This window comes from Homarus americanus, unplaced genomic scaffold, assembly GCF_018991925.1.
Source record: "Homarus americanus isolate GMGI-L3 unplaced genomic scaffold, GMGI_Hamer_2.0 scaffold52806, whole genome shotgun sequence".
In the NCBI taxonomy this organism is placed as follows: Eukaryota; Metazoa; Arthropoda; class Malacostraca; order Decapoda; family Nephropidae; genus Homarus; species Homarus americanus.
In genome coordinates this window covers 11,061,561-11,080,140 of record NW_024720773.1, presented here as the reverse complement: position 1 = coordinate 11,080,140, position 18,580 = coordinate 11,061,561, and the positions used below count along the sequence as shown (strand labels likewise).

General features: G+C 44.9%; 1 protein-coding gene across 3 annotated transcripts; it reads right to left on the bottom strand.

Moving 5' to 3' along the window:
• Positions 1–754: 754 nt before the first annotated feature.
• On the bottom strand, positions 755–18,456 carry LOC121861081 (serine protease nudel-like). Of its 3 annotated transcripts, XM_042358628.1 has the most exons (26): positions 11,829–12,800; positions 11,292–11,486; positions 10,860–11,008; positions 10,392–10,534; positions 9,889–10,088; positions 8,850–9,018; positions 8,395–8,568; positions 8,165–8,268; positions 7,777–7,927; positions 7,411–7,532; positions 6,978–7,096; positions 6,216–6,799; positions 5,742–5,908; positions 5,376–5,486; positions 4,829–4,997; positions 4,197–4,494; positions 3,875–4,068; positions 3,323–3,520; positions 3,053–3,206; positions 2,748–2,919; positions 2,393–2,572; positions 2,108–2,217; positions 1,908–2,023; positions 1,591–1,719; positions 1,149–1,497; positions 755–1,096 (listed from the first exon to the last, which is right to left on the bottom strand). In XM_042358628.1, exons 1-25 carry the CDS (start codon positions 12,220–12,222, stop codon positions 1,182–1,184), a joined length of 4,818 nt encoding a protein of 1,605 aa, XP_042214562.1. In that variant the 5' UTR covers positions 12,223–12,800; the 3' UTR covers positions 755–1,096; positions 1,149–1,181. The 3 variants fall into 3 exon arrangements, with proteins under 3 accessions (XP_042214562.1, XP_042214563.1, XP_042214561.1); XM_042358629.1 differs by lacking the exon at positions 11,829–12,800 and adding an exon at positions 18,161–18,456 and having other exon boundaries at positions 755–1,497; XM_042358627.1 differs by having other exon boundaries at positions 755–1,497.
• Positions 18,457–18,580: the final 124 nt, after the last annotated feature.

The window sequence follows — 18,580 nt, the reverse complement described above, 5'->3', positions numbered from 1 at the left end:
AATACTATTTTTTTTTACATCTTTTCAAAAAGGTTGGCCCGACAATTTTCTGAATTCGGTGTTTTAACTTTAGGCGGTGACCTCAGGGGGTCTCCAATAGCTCCAGATATGAACACTAGACAGTAATGTCCTTAGAGGAGTTTGTAAACTTCAATTAAGTCATCCCTTGCCCGCCATTGGTGCAAGCTAGGCAACTGCAGGCGTTCTAATCTCTGGGTAACTGGACTCTGAAGGCCTCGCCTCTGGACATTTTCAATCAACTGACGTCTCTAGTATATCTCGTGAACCAGACGGGTTGACAAGTACGCCAGGCGGGAAAAACGAATTTAGGAACTTGGCTATTCCTACAGTCCTTCAGAAGTTTGCGTGATGTAAGATATAAGGTTTCTTCTAAGGAGTTTTTCCTCTGCTTGTTCTAATTTTCTCACGGCTCCCAAACTGACATGCTGACATACGTCATAAAATTTATTTAGAAATAAAATAAATACACGAAAATAAACGGATAATGAACAAAAAAAAATAAACAGAGCAAATAAACATTAACAAATTAACAAATGAATCACTTAATATGAAACTAGTGAACAAAATGAGTGAGAAAACTATTATAGAAAACTTAAGCTTTACATATATACATCATTCACATGTTAAACAATTTGAATACTTACATTCTTTAATAACAAATTAAAAATCATGTTGACATTGAACATTTCAAATTTATAAAACAAGGTAAAATGTTTAACAATATAAACTAGCACTAATCTTTCTGAAACATTTTGAATTTTTACCAACATTCATAAATTTAATAAAACTTTCAAGGTAATTTATCTAAAAGTTTACACCATCAAAAAACTACAAGTTAAAAGTATAACTCGCAATAAAGTAATGTTTAATGACAACCGTAGTTAAGGCAGATTATATACTATGGTTTAAACCGACATGTCAAACTACTTAGCCGTTTTGATGTATTAATCCTGAGTAAACAAACACCTGTCGAGGCAAAGTCAACTACCAGAACATCTGAGGTGACTAAGGTTTTGAGGGTTAACACCTGTCAATATTTTGGGGGTAACAATTGTGTTATTTAGGGGGATAACACCTGTAACTCATTTAGGGGGATAACACCTGCAACTCATTTAGGGGGATAACACCTGCAACTCATTTAGGGGGATAACACCTGTAACTCATTTAGTGTTGCCATTTTTAGGGTCTTCCTCCATACACTCGATAAAAACAACAGTGTGGTTATTGGCTGGATCTGAGGGGCGACTCCGGCTGAAGAGGAGCTCCTTATACACATTGCCAGACAAGAGAGACCTCGACGCCTGGCTCACCATACGGAGATCAAGATTTCTGGCCTCTGTGACGCTCGCCTTGTAGTACTGCAGCTGTAGACACACCAGGTGGGAGAACCTCGTCTGCCACATCTCGTACAGGTAGGTGAACCAAGTACCATTCAGCCGCACCATCAGATACCCCACAGGTCGCCTCTCTGGTATCCTGTAAAGATGAGGAGGGTGAAAGGGAAGCTTCGAGAGATACAGACGAAAACTAAAAAAGATAAACACACTTATACTGGTACCATACACTTACTTGAGAACATCTTCAGTCACTAGGATGGCCGGGGAGAGAGCGAGGCAGTGCTGTTCATCTTCACCTTCAGAACAGTCCTCCTTACTGTCACACATCACATCCACCGACACGCATGATGGAGGATGCGATCTAACCACACGAGGACAACACCGATTAGTTATGTATGCTCAGATTCCTTCGTTTATTATCTATTTAAGGTCATGGTGTTTAATCTTTAAGTTAAGATATACACGAGGGTAATTTTGAACATGATAGCTTGATCTTAGACGAATTGTGAACCTTCCCATTCCCTCACCTGAACCTTCCCACTCACTCACCTGTAGCACCTGAACCAGTCCTTGGCAGGTTCACACCCACAGGACGCCTCGTCACTCTGATCAGCACAATCCACGTGGCCGTCACACACCTTGACTGGATCGCTCCCTATCAGGTGCTGGAGAGATAAGATACAGTGTACTTTAGAGAGAGAGAGAGAGAGAGACGCGAAAGGACGAGAGAGACGGAGGGGGAAACTCACCCTACAGCACACACAGTTGGTCTCGTCAGCAGCATCAGGCTCTCCGTCACAGATCTTATGGGCGGGAATACACGCTCCGTCCCCGCATGGCACTCCTCCCTTGGGGCATACTGGGGGGGAGGGAAGGAGGTTAGAGAGTCACGTTAGATATACTCCAAGGAATATCCCCAGAGAAAGAAATACCCACAAGGCCCCAAGAGATATACGAGTATATTTCATTAACTGTATCCCAATCCACGAGACCCCAGAGATATTTTAGGGAAAGAATGACAGACATACACTCACCACACAGTCCTTCCTCTTCGCTTGGCTGGCACATGGTCAAGGGGTTGGGGCAGTTTGGAGGCTCATCCGTCAGGTCAGGGCAGCTCAGCTCAGCATCACACATCCCCTCCTGACCCACACACAACCCCGTCACACACCTGACCCCGACACACTTGGCCGTCTCACCAGGTGTGTAGCTCTCTGTAGGGGGGACGGGAGAGTGAGGTATACGACAGGTGTGTGATGGATACTAGTCTGGCACAATAGGCTCTGTCCCCTCACCCTATACCCGTGGCCCCCATCATACTCGACAGACCCTCTATTCACCCTAGTCAACAAACGCCTGACCTCCCCCCCCCTCACCCTACACACTTACCAACCAGCTTCCTTATCCCATATATTATGTCCTCAGTAAACAATGGATGGCGGGCGTGATGGGCGACAGTGCAGTTGTCCACCGGCTCCTCGTACGCCCACATACCCACGCCCACCCACGTCGGATTGATCCCCTCGGTGAATTGACAGGCTATCACCCCCGCCCACGATCTCTGTATGGGCGTCAGAAGAGATACATCAAAAGATGGGTTTTTGTATTAATATTTGGTCATAAAAGTTATATCATCAACACAACACCACCACAATCACCACACAACCCACACCACTACCACCGCACCACCTCACCATACAGGGAAGATTATCGTCCTCATAATCCAGGGGACAGAAGTGGTGGTCGGGACAGTCTTGAGCATTACTAAAGGCGACGCCGTAAGTGAGTCGGTCCCGGTACCTCCCTGCTACACTACACCTACTGCCACTCTTCAGGTTCGTCATCCCTCTGTTGGGAAGATGAGGGATTTTTAGTGAGGGGGAGGAGGAGGAGGGAACTTACACGACGAGGGAGACAAAACACTCGATGGGGAGTATAGACAACGGGAGGACACACACACTTACTCGGTGGGGAGACAGAGGTGGTTGATATAAGGCGTCTTGGGCATCCTATCCTCCAGTCTCAGCACCATGATGTACGTGTTGGTCACCTGCTGTAGGTAAATCACGCGGCGGTCGTGTTCGTGTCCGGTCCATAGTCTGGTAGGCCATCCTACCTCCCTCCAGGACCCCATCACCACAGATACTGACGACGATGACAAGCTGATAGGGAGAGAGTGAGATTGAGTAGAGAGTAGGAGAAAGGGGAGGGCGAGAGGAGGGGAGGGCGAGAGGAGGGGAGGGCGAGAGGAGGGAGGGCGAGAGGAGGGGAGGAGGGCGAGAGGAGGGGAGGGGAGGGCGAGAGGAGAGGGAGGGGAAGAAAGTGGGAATGGGAGAGAAGAGTGTACAGTGTAAGGACAGAAGTAGAGTTTGACAGTCTATCAAAGACCCACTGAATTCAGGATGATCCATAAAGTGTTTCATTTGGTTCCAAGGAATTAACATTTACTTTCAACCCATTCAATGAAGACCTCTCTGACCCTCTTCATGTAGGCGTGAGAGGTGAGGGAAACCTACTTGACCCCCTTCATGCAGGTGCTGGAGGTAAGGACCCAATAAGGATGGACGAGTGTGGAGCCGCAGGTGTAGACGCCATCCACGTACACACTACCAGCCCAGGGCACACCACCTTGCATCCAGACGGGGGTGTTTTTGTCCAAGTAGTAGAGGGGGACCTTCCCACACGCCTCCTGCTCGCAGCTCAACTTCACCTGCAAGGGGAAGAGGAGGCAAGTTGGTGACACACATTCACCTCCCCACACACACACACACACACCTACCGACACAAACACCTGCCTGCTAACACACATACTCGCCTGCCGACACACCCGACACTCACCTGCCGACAAACTCTTCGCCTGGGTCTCTCTGATAATTTCCCCAAGTCCCTCAAGAACTCCAGCTCTCCGGGGTTGTCGCTGCTGTTATCATCCAGGTATTTCTTCAGTTGCATCGGCCAACTGTTCCTACTACTGTTCTGGTCACTTAGGGACCTCCTGTGGGGCGCCTTAGTTTGCCCCAAGTCTCGGAAGTTGGTAACATTTCTGTGAACATTTTTGACTCTCACGGCACTGAAGGACCGAGGTGCTTCCTGTTCGTTATTGGTTGCTTCAGTGTACGTCAGGCTGGCCAATTTGCTGCAAGAAGACCCCAGTGTAAACAACTTTTAAATTGAACTTCGGTTATTTATGTCTACCTATTGTTTGTATACCTCCATTGTTTATACTCTACACGGTCTATACCTAACCTAACCATATACCAAACCTAACCTAACCTGGCCTAACTCTAAACCTAACCTAACCCTATCTGATCGTGTAAAGGTGTTTAATCATCAGGTGAAATAAAGTTAGGGGACTAAAATTCATGTGACCTAACATTAAAAAACTAAACACATCCAATAACCTCAACTAAACAAACCTAACCTAACCATAAAAGTCCTTCCCTCACCAAGTCCAGTACACGTTGCCTCACCTATAGCCCAGGTAACTACACACTCGGGGGCCAATCTCATCAGGTACTTTGTCGATACAGAGTGAGTTCCAGGTGGCGCCAGACTTGAGAATCAGTGTGCCTTCTGACCGAGACTCGAGCTGACCGAACTTGTCGTAATCTAACACTCCTGGCTCACGCTGGAGTCCAACTGTGGGGTAGAGAGGGTGAGAAGGAGAGTGGAGGATTGTGAAAGTAGGTGATAGGAAGGGATAGTGGGTGAGGGAGAGGGTGGATGAGAGAGGAGGAAGGATGGTGGGTGATGAAGAGGGTAGGAGAATGAAAGGGAGGAAGGGCAGCAAAGTGAGAGGATTATCATCCCCACTCATCACCACCACCTTTAGTTATCAAAATGAATCCCCAAATTATCTTCAGCATTAAGCATATGAAGAAAATTAAACCACAAAAACACACCTTCAGCATCTATCTAATTAACGAAACCACAGGCAAGACAGGTAAGAGGAGGACAGGTAAGAGGAGGACAGGTAAGAGGAGGACAGGTAAGAGGAGGACAGGTGTATATACTCACTACACGTCAGTTCATCCTCGCCATATCGACAGTCGGGCTTCGTATCACACACCAGGTCGTAAGGGATACAGCTGCGGCTCCTCGGACACAGAAAGTGTCCCCTGCAGAGATCTGTAGGAGGCATGGAGCTAGTTACAATGGAGTCCTTTAAGTGTGGTAGAGGGGGAAGGTTTAAGTGTGGTAGAGGGGGAAGGTTTAAGTGTGGTAGAGGGGGAAGGTTTAAGTGTGGTAGAGGGGGGATTAGAAGAGGTAGTAGGAGGATCATAAGAATGGGAGTCACTTGAGTATGGTAGGGTCGTCTTTTTAAAGTCTGATTTACGAGAAATCTTGCCTGCCTGACTGACTTGACTGATTGACCTCACTTACCACAACGCTCGTCGCTTAAGTCAAAACAGTCGTAATAGCCGTCACAATCGAGGTCCTCCCGAAAGTTAATGAGACGATCGTAACAAGAGCATCCAATCTCATCCGTTCCGTCGCGACAGTGGCGGATCCCATCACACACCACATCCCAGGGTAAACACTGAGGCATGCTGGGGAGGGAAGAAGGGAGGGAGGGAAGAAGGGAGGGAGGGAAGAAGGGAGGGAAGAAAGGAGGGAGGGAGGGAGGGAGGGAGGGAGAAATACTATTAAGTAAACTAGGCAAGGTTATTCTAGTAAACTAAGCACGTAAACTATGCAATTAATCAAGTAAATGATACAAATGTACTAAACACGTACACCAAACAAGTGAAGTATGAATGTAAACTCGAGTAAACTAACTAAACAAGGATCAACAAACATTAACCTCCATTATATAACGCAACCCCCACAATATACCGGAGACTAATTAACACTTACTCTAAACAGGTGAATTCTTCCTTCGAACAATGTACCTCTTGACCAGGTAACTTAATTGGGATGCCAGAATTACTACAGTTAGGACTTCCTTTGTAACTCCTGCTGTACCCGGGTCCTACAGCAGGAGTGGGCGTCCCTGAGACCTGTTCCTCCTCTTCAGATAGTTGGGAGGAATTGACATGAGGTTCCTTGGATATATTTGACCTCGAAACGAATTCCTGTGAGGTGACGAAGTTGCTTGAGTCAGTAGAGGTCTTTAGGTTATCTGGGGTTAAGGCTGTTTCTACCGTCAGATAATTGTCGTCGTCTTCGATGACAGCCACGTAATTCGCTATCGTATCCGTGACGTAATTGTCATCATCCGTGATGTAATAGGCATCATCCGTGACGTAATAGGCATCATCCGTGACGTAATTGGCATCATCCGTGACGTAATTGGCATCATCCGTGTATACGTACTCTGTCTCGTCTGTAGTGGAGTCGGTACACAGGTGAGGGTTCTTCGTGCAGTCGATCCCGGTCTCGCCAAAATGTTGATTGTACTCTGGACAGGAGATCTCGTCCTCTGTATCGTAACACTCGACCTGCAGTACGAGAACACACACAGAGAGAGAGAGAGAGAGAGAGAGAGAAAACAGAACCTGAAAATCTCTTAAGTACTAAATTCAATACCAATTTGAAGAAAACAAATTACTGTACTGTATTTAAAAAGATAATTGGCAAGGAGAGAGACTTATAGACAAGGTAGTACAGTAAACTTACCATGCCGTCACACATTCTAGTGCGGGGTATACAGGAGCCTATCTTGAGGTAACAGAAGAGGCCCTTACAGTTGGTGGGCTGAGAGTGTGTTGGGAGGTTGGCCACGTCCTTCATGGTGTCTGTCAGGAGGAAGGAGGTTTTTATTATCTGGCCAGTGGCATCATGTACAGCTGTGTGTGTGTCTGCATGGCTGTGTGTCTGTACGGGTGAATGTTCGTGTGTACGTAAGTGTGTATATGTGTGTGTACGCTCGTGTGTGTTTGTAACGAGTACTATGCTCAGGTGACAGGTAACTAACTACCCTAAATAATCAAGTGACAGGTAATTTGACTCGCCTAATCAATCACATGACAGGTACTTTGACTAACCCAAGCCAAGCCAAGCCAACAACCTAACCTAACCAATTAAGCAGGCCGGCAGGTCCAGGACTCACCTAGCTTCTCTTGTATCCACGGGAGGTAGTAAGACACACGGGTGTAGACGCCGGGTGCTTCCGCTCTTGCACAGCCACTCACCCCGAAGGACACCACACCTGACTGTACCCACTTACCGTACCTGCCAGGGGAGAACCAGGTGAGTTAGCTATAGGTAGGGGGGAGAGGGGGAGAGAGAGGGGGAGAGAGAGTGTGTGTGTGTGTGTGTGACAGAAAAACAAGAAACAGTCATATAGAAACAAAAAGACAGACGAAACATAAAAAGAAAGAACGAGGAGGAGGAAGAGAGGAAGAAACAAACAAAAACATGCAAAAAAACGAAACGAAACTAAGAGGAAAAAACACAAATAATAACAAAATCTTACTCTAAACACATCAATGGTCCACCAGAATCCCCATTACAGGAATCCAGTTCTCCCCAGGGGTAGCCAGCACAAAATGCCTGGTCCTCCTGTACCTGTGCTACGGGTGGGCAGGCGTCCATGGCGGGTACTGTCACCTGTCGTAGGTATTCAGCTGGGGGAGACAGGTGAAGACAGGTGTTATTCCGAGATAATGGGCGATGGGGGAGGTGAAAGCAGGTGTTATTAGGAGTTAGGGGAGGGAAGACAGGTGTTAAGATGGAACTAGGAGAAAAAAAAAAGAGTAGACATGTGTCGTTCTGGAGTGATAATGGAAATAATAATGACTGGATGAAAGTGACAACAGTGACATATACTCAGGTACTAATCAAGGTAACAGTCAGGTACTCACAGGCGTCACCTCCCTCACTGATGGCGCCCCAACCAGCCACAGTGCACAGTGCTCCACCGCTTGGGAGCTGCAGGTCGTTGGATAAACACACGGGTCTTACCCACCTGTCGAGGAGGCACAGATAACTAGTTAATCACACGCAGGTAATTGGCTTTGAAGGGGAAGAGGAGTCAAAATACCTGTTAAGCTCTACCTGTAAGTGCTAGAAATAATCAAGCGACACTCCTTACCTGTTGAGCTGGATGGGTTTGAGGAGCTTGCCGAGGGCTATGTCGTTATAGAGGTGTTTGTTGTAGTAACTCTCGTGGGTGAAAACGTGGGCTACTATGGCTGTCTGCTCGAAGGGTGACCAAGAGCCACGGCGCACCATCCCTACCTGAATCTCGAACAGGTCTGACCAGTGGCTGAGGGAGGGGACAAGGCAGTAATTAATTAAAAAGGTGAAGATACAGGTGATTGGGGATATAGTGAGACGGGAGAAGAAGTGATCAGATTACCACAGTTGGACGACCCTCCCCTTCCATTCCCTCTACTACTCCTTTACCATCACTTCCTGTCCCTCTTCCATTTATCGACTTCTTTTTTTATCCCTTTCCATCAATAACTCTCCCATTTCTTTTCCATCTCTGATCGTTCCAACCTAACCTAACCCCTTCCCTTTTCTCATCCTCCCGGTCCTACCCACCGAGTGAAGCAGTGAGCAGCTGAAAGAATCCAGTCAGAGGAGATAAGCGAGGCGCCACAGTCCACAAGGCCATTCCTCATGACAGCTACCATGAAGGGCCACACGTCACCCTTGGCCTCAGTACCGTTCACGATCTTCTTACCATAGCTGTGTTCCCTCCTGACGCGACCTGTTGTGGATGCTGATGGTATATTGTGGATGTTTAACTACGGCATATGCAAAACAGGTTAAGATACTACGAATTATTATACAGACAAACTATTTTAATCTCGTATACATCTCTTGGATTACATGAAGATTAGCCCTCCCCCAAGCTTATCTTAACTGATGCTACCCGGGTTAGGGTTAATGTTTAATTATCATGTGGATTAATCTGGGGTCCCTAATTTTCAGGTCAGCTCGCTTACTTTTATCTCTACATACACCACTTCTCTCAGCTCCCTTACCCACACCTTCTCTCAGCTCCCTTACCCACACTTTCTCTCAGCTCCCTTACCCACACCTTCTCTCAGCTCCCTTACCCACACCCTCTCTCAGCTCCCTTACCCACACCTTCTCTCAGCTCCCTTACCCACACCTTCTCTCAGCTCCCTTACCCACACCTTCTCTCAGCACCCTTACCCACACCTTCTCAGCACCCTTACCCACCCTTCTCTCAGCACCCTTACCCCACACCTTCTCTCAGCACCCTTACCCACACCTTCTCTCAGCTCCTTACCCACACCTTCTCTCAGCTCCCTTACCCACACCTTCTCAGCTCCCTTACCCACACCTTCTTTCAGCTCCCTTACACCTTCTCTCAGCTCCCTTACCCACACCTTCTCTCAGCTCCCTTACCCACACCCTCTCTCAGCTCCCTTACCCACACCTTCTCTCAGCTCCCTTACCCACACCTTCTCTCAGCTCCCTTACCCACACCTTCTCTCAGCTCCCTTACCCACACCTTCTCTCAGCTCCCTTACCTACACCTTCTCTCAGCTCCCTTACCTACACCTTCTCTCAGCTCCCTTACCCACACCCCTTCTCTCAGCACCCTTACCCAGGTCTCTGCGGAAACGTTCGAAGCTCATGTTGTTGACGCAGGTTGGGTCACCACAGGTCACGTACACACCCAGACCAGATTGGCAGCTGTCAGAGACGATCATCTCTTGCGTGTGAGGGTCGATATGTGCCCACTTCTTTTCTCCTTGTGACACATCAAGACCAAACGCCATAAACTTGAGTGCGTCCGTCCCAACTCTGATTGTGGAAGAGAGTTCGACATTGTTTGATGATAGCTTAGTTAAAATCGTAGACTTAAATCACTTTGAAATAAATAGAGCCAACAATTCGTCACTGACTTTAGAAAAACTATTAAATTAGATCATTATATATTGAATAAAATACAGTAATGATTTATTTGAATGATACAGCAATTGAAATAAATTAGTTAAGTTACTTGTAAGGTCCATTTTCTATCGTAAATTACTAAAGAAAACTTTTAGGAGTAACTATGTCAACTCCTAAGCAAACCATAAAGTCAAAATTTATCACAATCCTTACCTCTTCTCCCCAACGATCTCGTCACATAGGTTATGTATCTCATTCATTAATATATCTCTCTCTTTAAGGTGACCACAGAGAGCCATCCACTGACCTCCCCTCTTCACCTGCAGGAAGCCTCGCTGACGGATGATCATAGAATTCTAGAGAAAGAAAACCGAGGCATTAAGTGTGGCTAATGGTTACTTTATGGTGTGCGTATATCAATGGTTTATCTTACAAGGATACAATACACATCAAAGTAACAAAAAGACGAGTAGCTGAGTAACAATGGAACTCCTGGTCAGAGGCTCGTCCACCTGAAGCTTCACGTATCATCAACAGATTGCCAGTGTCGCACAAGTAACACGACCTAAGTTTTATGGAACTATATAGGTAGAAACGGCTTATTTTCTGCATATTTTACCAATAAACTCATCTATTTCCTGTATAAAGGTGTGAACTACGGACCAACACTACAACACCCACCGAAGAGTCCACCTGCTTCAGCGAGAGCCTCCTGCAGAAGTTCTCATCCTCGTTGCCGTCACAGTGAGGGTGACCGTCACACCTCTGCTCAGGAGTAACACACACAGGCTTGAGGTCCTTCACACACCACAGCTGTCCCTCCAAACATCCTGTAGAACACCAAACACAAACAAGAATATTTATAACGAAGTAAAGTTGTACTACATTATAAATAGATGAATCCGTTATACGCTTTCTTCCGGGCACTTAATACCCTCATTGTATTTATCACATTCTTTACCAATAACTCTAAAATTACTTATCAAATATCATTATATATAGGAAATAAATATTGGAATTCCTAGTATGTGGAGGACTACAATTTCTCCATCTACAACATTTAATCGTAACAAATTTCTAACCACACACTCCTACCATCACCCGACACCTTACCAAAACAGCCCAATTCGTCTGAGAAATCCGGACAGTCTGGTACATCGTCACAGATTCGGTCTGATATAATAAGGCGGCGACACGTACAGCTGGCCTCATCAGAAGCGTCGGGGCAGTTGACGACACTGTTGCATTCCTCCTCTGGGTAGTAACACCCCCGAGACGACTTACACGGTATCATGCCTCCCTGACACTCTGTTGGAAGTAAAGATGAAGAATAAGTTTATCAGGAGAGGTAATTAGGTCCCTCGCCCCACCATGGTACAGTTTAAGGGATAATATGGGTAAAGTCATAAGAAAAAGCTCTTATTTTACGATTCAACTCGGAAAGTGATTTAGTGTGTAATTTAGATAAATCCTGAATTAAATAGGTGTAATCTAATTCAAGGGGAGAATAATCTACAAACAAATCTCACACAACACAACGCTCCAAAGTGCTGTGTGTGTCGGTGAACCAAAACTTGACCCAATAAGATACATAATGGTGGTGGAAAGGTGGTCATGGCCCCTACATCACACCCAGTACACCCAACTCACCGTGGAACTCGTGCATTTTGTCGCCGTCGTCCGTTGGCTCCCAGAAGGGCGTCCTTGACTGAACAATACGACCACCACTACCATGCTCCTCGTCCTCACACTCCTCTTCTGTTTTGGAGCTTTTCTTTTCGAGGTTGATATCTGTTCCTGGTCGTTCATCCTCCATCCTAGTTCTTTCCTCTGATCGGTCATCCTCCATGCTAGTAGTTATTCCTAGTCGACCCTCCTCCATATCCTTCCTCCTTCCTAGGTCTCCTTTAGCTTCGTCTATCGCCTTCAGGAGGGAGTCAACCGCCACTACACCGCCCGGAGGATCAGACAAGGCAACAGAGGACCTCACACTCACACAGATGACCCCATACACCACCAGCAACCACCGACTAGACTGAGCCATGACGAGGGACTCACTGATGGCGCTTTTCAGGAGACACTAGACGAGAAGTGAACCAACTCTCACGTCTAGTAGTCTATTACCTCACCGGCTGATGTTTGAACGGAGAGATTAGTATTGCAGAGATGTTTTGGGGGAATGAGGCATTGAGATCCTGATGTTTTGGACGAGGCAAAAGATGAAAATTTTGCAGAAGGTTGACTCCTCGCTGTCTACACCAACGCCTGCCTTGCCTCCTTCTTCACTACTGCGGTGTTGAGGTTGACGGATCCCTCCTCCGGGCGTCACGAATATGAATCTGCCTCGAATATAGTGCTTCGAACACATCAATAACTGCAAACGTCTCGAAGCTCCGTTCATGATTGATATAAATTTCAATTATTCATTGATATCGTTGTGAACCAAATTTACCTCGACCAATAAATGAGGAAGAGAAACCATAAGATAAAAGAGAGAGAGAGAGAGAGAGAGAGAGAGAGAGAGAGAGAGAGAGAGATTGAAATTACTCCTTACAAACGAAAAATTTAAAGATGATTCATAAAATTCCGAACCAGTGAGACAGAGACAGGGAAAATTCGAAAATCTTGATGACGTCACTGGATTCATGAACGCCTCCTGCCCCTACCCCCCCCCCCTAAAGGTAGCAGTATTGGTAAACACACAATTACTAACGACCCAACTATGAGGCGACTATACATAATAATACCTCCACCTGTCAACATTAATTAATTGCATGATCTTTTGCCTGAATAAAGTCTTTGCTTAGTTAGGATGTTTATAACGTAATCAAATATACGTAATAATTTCTTGGCGCTGTTTCTTTCTTTCTTTCTGTCTCTATCGTCTCCCTTCTCTCTCTATCATCATCAACCCTGGTGCTTTAACCCGAATTAATTAAGACTGAACAAGTAGGTACAAAAAGGTAACTTATTAAACTAAAAACTACAACAGGGCTTGATGTACCGGACTTACTTCAAGGTGGATGGCACTGAATCGTCCAAATGATTGCCTTACCTCTCACCACTGCAGCTCGCTTTACACGGTGGACAAATGGGTCATCAGTGGGTAGTTGTAGACCCTAAACGTCCTTCTCTATAACAGGTTCGCCCCACAGTTTGTTCAGGTCTTCATATTTACCAATTTACTTCCCTTAGACAACACACATAACATCCTGGGCAACACTGATGACTTCTTGAACTGTTTTACGTGTTATATCTGACTGACTTTCAAGCTGGTGACATATTTGAATTAGTTCGGGTCTGGCGCGTCTCACCTCCCTCCCTCCTTTTATTACAGCAGTTAATTATGTAAGTGGATTAATCTTGCCCGTTTACACCTGTGATCTAATTCACATTTGATTTCATTAACCTGTTTGCTCCTTGTGGCTGATATAATCTTCAACACCTGTAATAAGTACGATAATTTATCTGTACTCGGGTTGTAGGTATAATTTCTATGTTGTGTTTACTGTTGTGCTGTCCCCCTTAGTTAACATTTACAACATTTACAAACACTGATATATAAACATTTTTGGGTGATATTTTTTAGTGTTTTGTAAAATAATTGTTTGTGCAATGAAATTAGAGAAAACGTATTGTATGCCAAGTTTCCCATTTTCGCGAATACATTTTCTTCAGTTTTTGGCGTATGAATGTTAGTCACTTACACATTTACAAACATATTATTATTAGTATCACTATATTATAACAGTTATTACCACACACCACCACCACCACCATAAGTCACCTCTACACCACTTCAAAAACCCCTCCCGAGACACCAGAAACAAAAAGGTCTCTGTCTTCTCTCACTGTCTTCTCTAGCCTCCCTCCATCCTTCCTCCTCTCCCCACACGAGCGCCAGAGCCCCTCCCCCCTTCACCACCACGTCCCCATCTATCTTCCCCCCCTCCCTACCTCCTCACCTATCATCCCCCCATCCTCCACCTCCCCCTTCTCCCCCCTCCCCAAGCAGTAGGGAGGGAACAAGAGGTAACATGACTAGCAACTCCTAGTCTCCCCGAAGTCTCAATACCTCTTACGATATCTTTATTTCTCTCGTAATTAAAGAACAAATTCTGATTCACTATACGACATACTGATAGATTCTTAAAATTCTCGTAAGATAATTTATTTCGCGTAAAGAACGATACTAACACTTAAACTACGATATAAAGTTGTATATTCTCAACCCCAAAAAATGTCGTAAGATGATTTTTTTTCCTCGTAAGTGATGTCATTATCTAATTGACTTACTTAACCAACGGACGGAAAAAACCAAGGTTAAAAATGGCTTCAAAATTACATTGAGATCAACTCGATTTTCTCTCTCACACACGTGGCTGGGTGAGAGAAAGGGAGTAAGGGGGAATGGTGCTAGCTGTCTCCTCCCCCCCTTCCCCCTCCTTACCATACCGGTCCGTTTCTACTCACGTTGAGGAACATGTGACCATCTCCCCTCTCATCACCCCATAACCCCCCCCCCAACCCCCTCTGTCTACTCTATCCTCTGACGCTCCAGGTTCATCTACTATCGCTATTTCATTTATTGCTTCATCTACTGCTACTATTACTGCTTCATCTACTGCTACTATTACTGCTTCATCTACTGCTACTATTACTGCTTCATCTACTGCTACTATTACTGCTTCATCTACTGCTACTATTACTGCTTCATCTACTGCTACTATTACTGCTTCATCTACTGCTACTATTACTGCTTCATCTACTGCTACTATTACTGCTTCATCTACTGCTACTATTACTGCTTCATCTACTGCTACTATTACTGCTTCATCTACTGCTTCATATACTGCTTCATCTACTGCTACTGTTGTTGTTTTATCTATTACTACTACTACTACTACTACTACTACTGTTGTTGCTGTTGTGATGCTGTTCCTGTTGCCATTTCCGTTATCGTTGTTGTCATCTCGGGTTTTCCTGTTGTCACTTGCTGTTTCCGTCACAGGAGAGAGAGAGAGAGAGAGAGACGTGGGTTGTTGTTTTTGCTGTCATTTCTGGTGCAGCTGCCGATGCTGTCGTCAAGGGAAGTTACCAGAACCTCAGGCCACGGTTGACACACACACACACACACACACACACACACACACACACACACAAACACACACACACACACAGGCCACGATTCTCAAAGGGCTCTTAAGTTAAATTTTCCTTGCAAGTTTAGACATGGGAAAACTTAAGACAAACGTGAGACAAAATAAAAAAATAATAAATCAACCATGGCATCAAACTACACAGAGACTCTACCCCTTGAGTACGATAACTTAACCCGTCAGATTACAATAACTTACGTGCAAATATAAGAACATATCTGACTCACTCAAGTTACGACACAATGATGGATTCTCAATTATTCTGACGATTAAATTTTACCTTTCCTGGAGATGTGATCACGATTACAGATTAATTATCATAGGCTCGTAAGGTAAAATTTTCTCGTAAATGATTATGTATTAAAACTTGGTAGCTGTTGGAGGTTAATTTATCTTAATTACAGAAGCAAAAAATGCACGTAAGAACAGGTGAGAATTTGAACACCTGAACTAATTATCTTTCACCTTAAAAACATGACTAGAGAGATTTTCTGTACTTTATACCTGTACCTGTACTTTATACCTGTACCTGTACTTTATATTTGTACCAGTACTTTATACCCGTACCTGTACTTTATACCTGTACCTGTATTTTATAACACCTAGAATACCTGTACTTTACACCTGCTATAACACCAACACTACCTGTACTTACAAACCTCAATAAATCTTACCCAATAACACTCCATCACCTCCAATTAAACCATCTAACAACACCTGGTAACTGCCCCTTCATAAACACCTGTTAACCACCTACTTTACACCTGCCGTCGACACACCTGTTTGAAATCATCCCTCAAGTCTGTTTATCCTTCAGTTTACATCTCACGTTCCCGGATGCTGTAAGTTACCAACCCGCATCCCTGACTCACGTGGGTTAAGGGAGATATATTAAACGGTGTAATGGCCTGGCAAGGTCACTGAGGACGCCATTGAACAAGAACTAATCCGGTATTATTTCATTAACTTTCAAATTAATTGGGTTGAAGTTTTTGTTTGTTTTTGTTTTGTTGGTTAATATGGAGTCATAATTTTGTGTTGAGACTTGAGTATTTCCATATTTTTGGTTAGGTTAGGTTAGGTTAGGTATAATACTATGAGGCGCTGTGTACAATACTTCTCACGTGGCTGTGTGGAGAGAGGTTTGTACTATGTATCTGAGAGGGACTGAAGCTTCTACTCTGTCCTTGAGAGGGAGTTAATGTTGTTCTTGTAAATGAACTTTTTAGCGTAGACAGTAGCAAGTTTATTGTGCACCCCATACACATCCTATGAACGACCCAGACAGTAGCTAGTTTATTGTGCACCCCATACACATCCTATGAACGACCCAGACAGTAGCTAGTTTATTGTGCACCCCATACACATCCTATGAACGACCCAGACAGTAGCTAGTTTATTGTGCACCCCATACACATCCTATGAACGACCCAGACAGTAGCTAGTTTATTGTGCACCCCATACACATCCTATGAACGACCCAGACAGTAGCTAGTTTATTGTGCACCCCATACACATCCTATGAGTCAGTAGCGCCATAAATGATTACAGAATAGAGGCCACAAAGGGTGTTTATCAGACCCCAGTGGTGAGGATATTGTGGCGTTGAGTGTTACAGAGTGTTTACAGTACATTGTTTGTTTAGTTGTGTAAATGCAAGTTGACTTAGGTGTTAGGTGCGTAATGTGGATACAGCTTTAGTACATCAGCTATCTTGCCATCAGTGTGGAGCCATATGTAAACTCTAATCACTTGCAACATCATCTAACTACTTGCAACACTAACTAATTACTTGCAACACCATCTAACTACTTACAACACCGCCTAACTACTTGCAAGACCACCTAACTACTTTCAAAAACTAAACATGCAACTCCTAACTTCTTGCAACATCACCTAACTACTTGCAACACTAACTAACCACTGGCACCAACGCTTAACCACTTGTAAAGCCACTGAACATTAGGTGGTACAAACTTCTAGGAATATTGCAATTGGGAACCCTCTCGATGGCAACACTCAGGCTCAACGAAGATGGATGTGGGGGTTTGCTTACCCGGCTCTTGTTGCCATATGGTGTGTCCCAAAATTTTGTCAAGTTCTCTCAGATGAGAGAGAGAGAGAGAGAGAGAGAGAGAGAGGGTTTAACCTCATCTCACACTTGGGGCAGGTCTGGTTAGGTTGATGGACAAGTTAGGATAGTCAGCTACAAGGATAGGATAGGGTAGGATAGTCTAGGCCGCTAGGGTAGGGTAGGGTACGATTAGGGATGGTATAGGATAATGTATTAATCGGCCTTAGGACTAACATACACAATGAAAAATCCTGAAAGATGGAAAACATAAACCCGGGACATTTGTTTGTCACGTCTCGCACCACCAACACGAGGGGACATAACTACAAGCTCGCTAAGTTATCATGTAGAACGAACATAAGGGATCACTTCTTTACACAGAGGCTGGTATACCTATGGAGCGGCCTACCACCTCAAGCTGTAGACCTAAGGAACGGCCTACCACCTCAAGCTGTAGACCTACGGAACGGCCTACCACCTCAAGCTGTAGACCTAAGGAACGGCCTACCCCCTCAAGCCGTAGACCTATGGAACGGCCTACCACCTCAAGCTGTGGGAATCAAGAAGACTGGAAAGATCCTACGTAAGTCATTGGCCACCTTCCCTCGACATGGCCATTAAGTAAACGAAGGTAAAAAAATATACGTTCTTGTGACCCTCGGAATAGCCACTCGAAGTACAATTTCTACCCTGAACGTCTATATAATAACATTCCTATGAATGGCACTACAAATACGTTCTCGACTTACCATTAAACACTGACGCAATTATGTTCCCGTCACACCTCTTGAACGGCGTCACCACTTACTGTACGTCCCAGTCTTGCCGTTCACACGTTCAAGACCAAACTGACTCAGGCTGTGGGGTAGAGAGGTTGTGGGTTACTGTAATGAACTAACTTAGTATGTGGCCCTCGTTAACCCTTTATAATGACCTCGTTAGGCTGTTAGACCCCGAGCTACGCGCAGGAGAGAGGGAGTGCATGGTTAGTGTAGTCTACCTTTATTACGTCATCATAACAGGTAACTAACTCAGGTAAATAAAATCATCATCATCATCATCATCTTCCATCTCCTCATTATCTTTCATCTCCTCTTCATCATCATCATCATCTTTCATCTCTCATCATCATCATCATCACTACCAAACACAACAGGTAACACAGGTAA

Excerpts from the sequence above, each read along its gene's own strand:
- LOC121861081 (XM_042358627.1), bottom strand. The coding sequence starts at position 12,222 with ATGGCTCAGTCTAGTCGGTGGTTGCTGGTGGTGTATGGGGTCATCTGT. Across the intron at positions 10,535-10,859 it reads TGAAGCAGGTGGACTCTTCG|AATTCTATGATCATCCGTCA; the intron begins GTGGGTGTTGTA and ends TTCTTTCTCTAG. Across the intron at positions 1,498-1,590 it reads GTGACTGAAGATGTTCTCAA|GATACCAGAGAGGCGACCTG; the intron begins GTAAGTGTATGG and ends TCATCTTTACAG.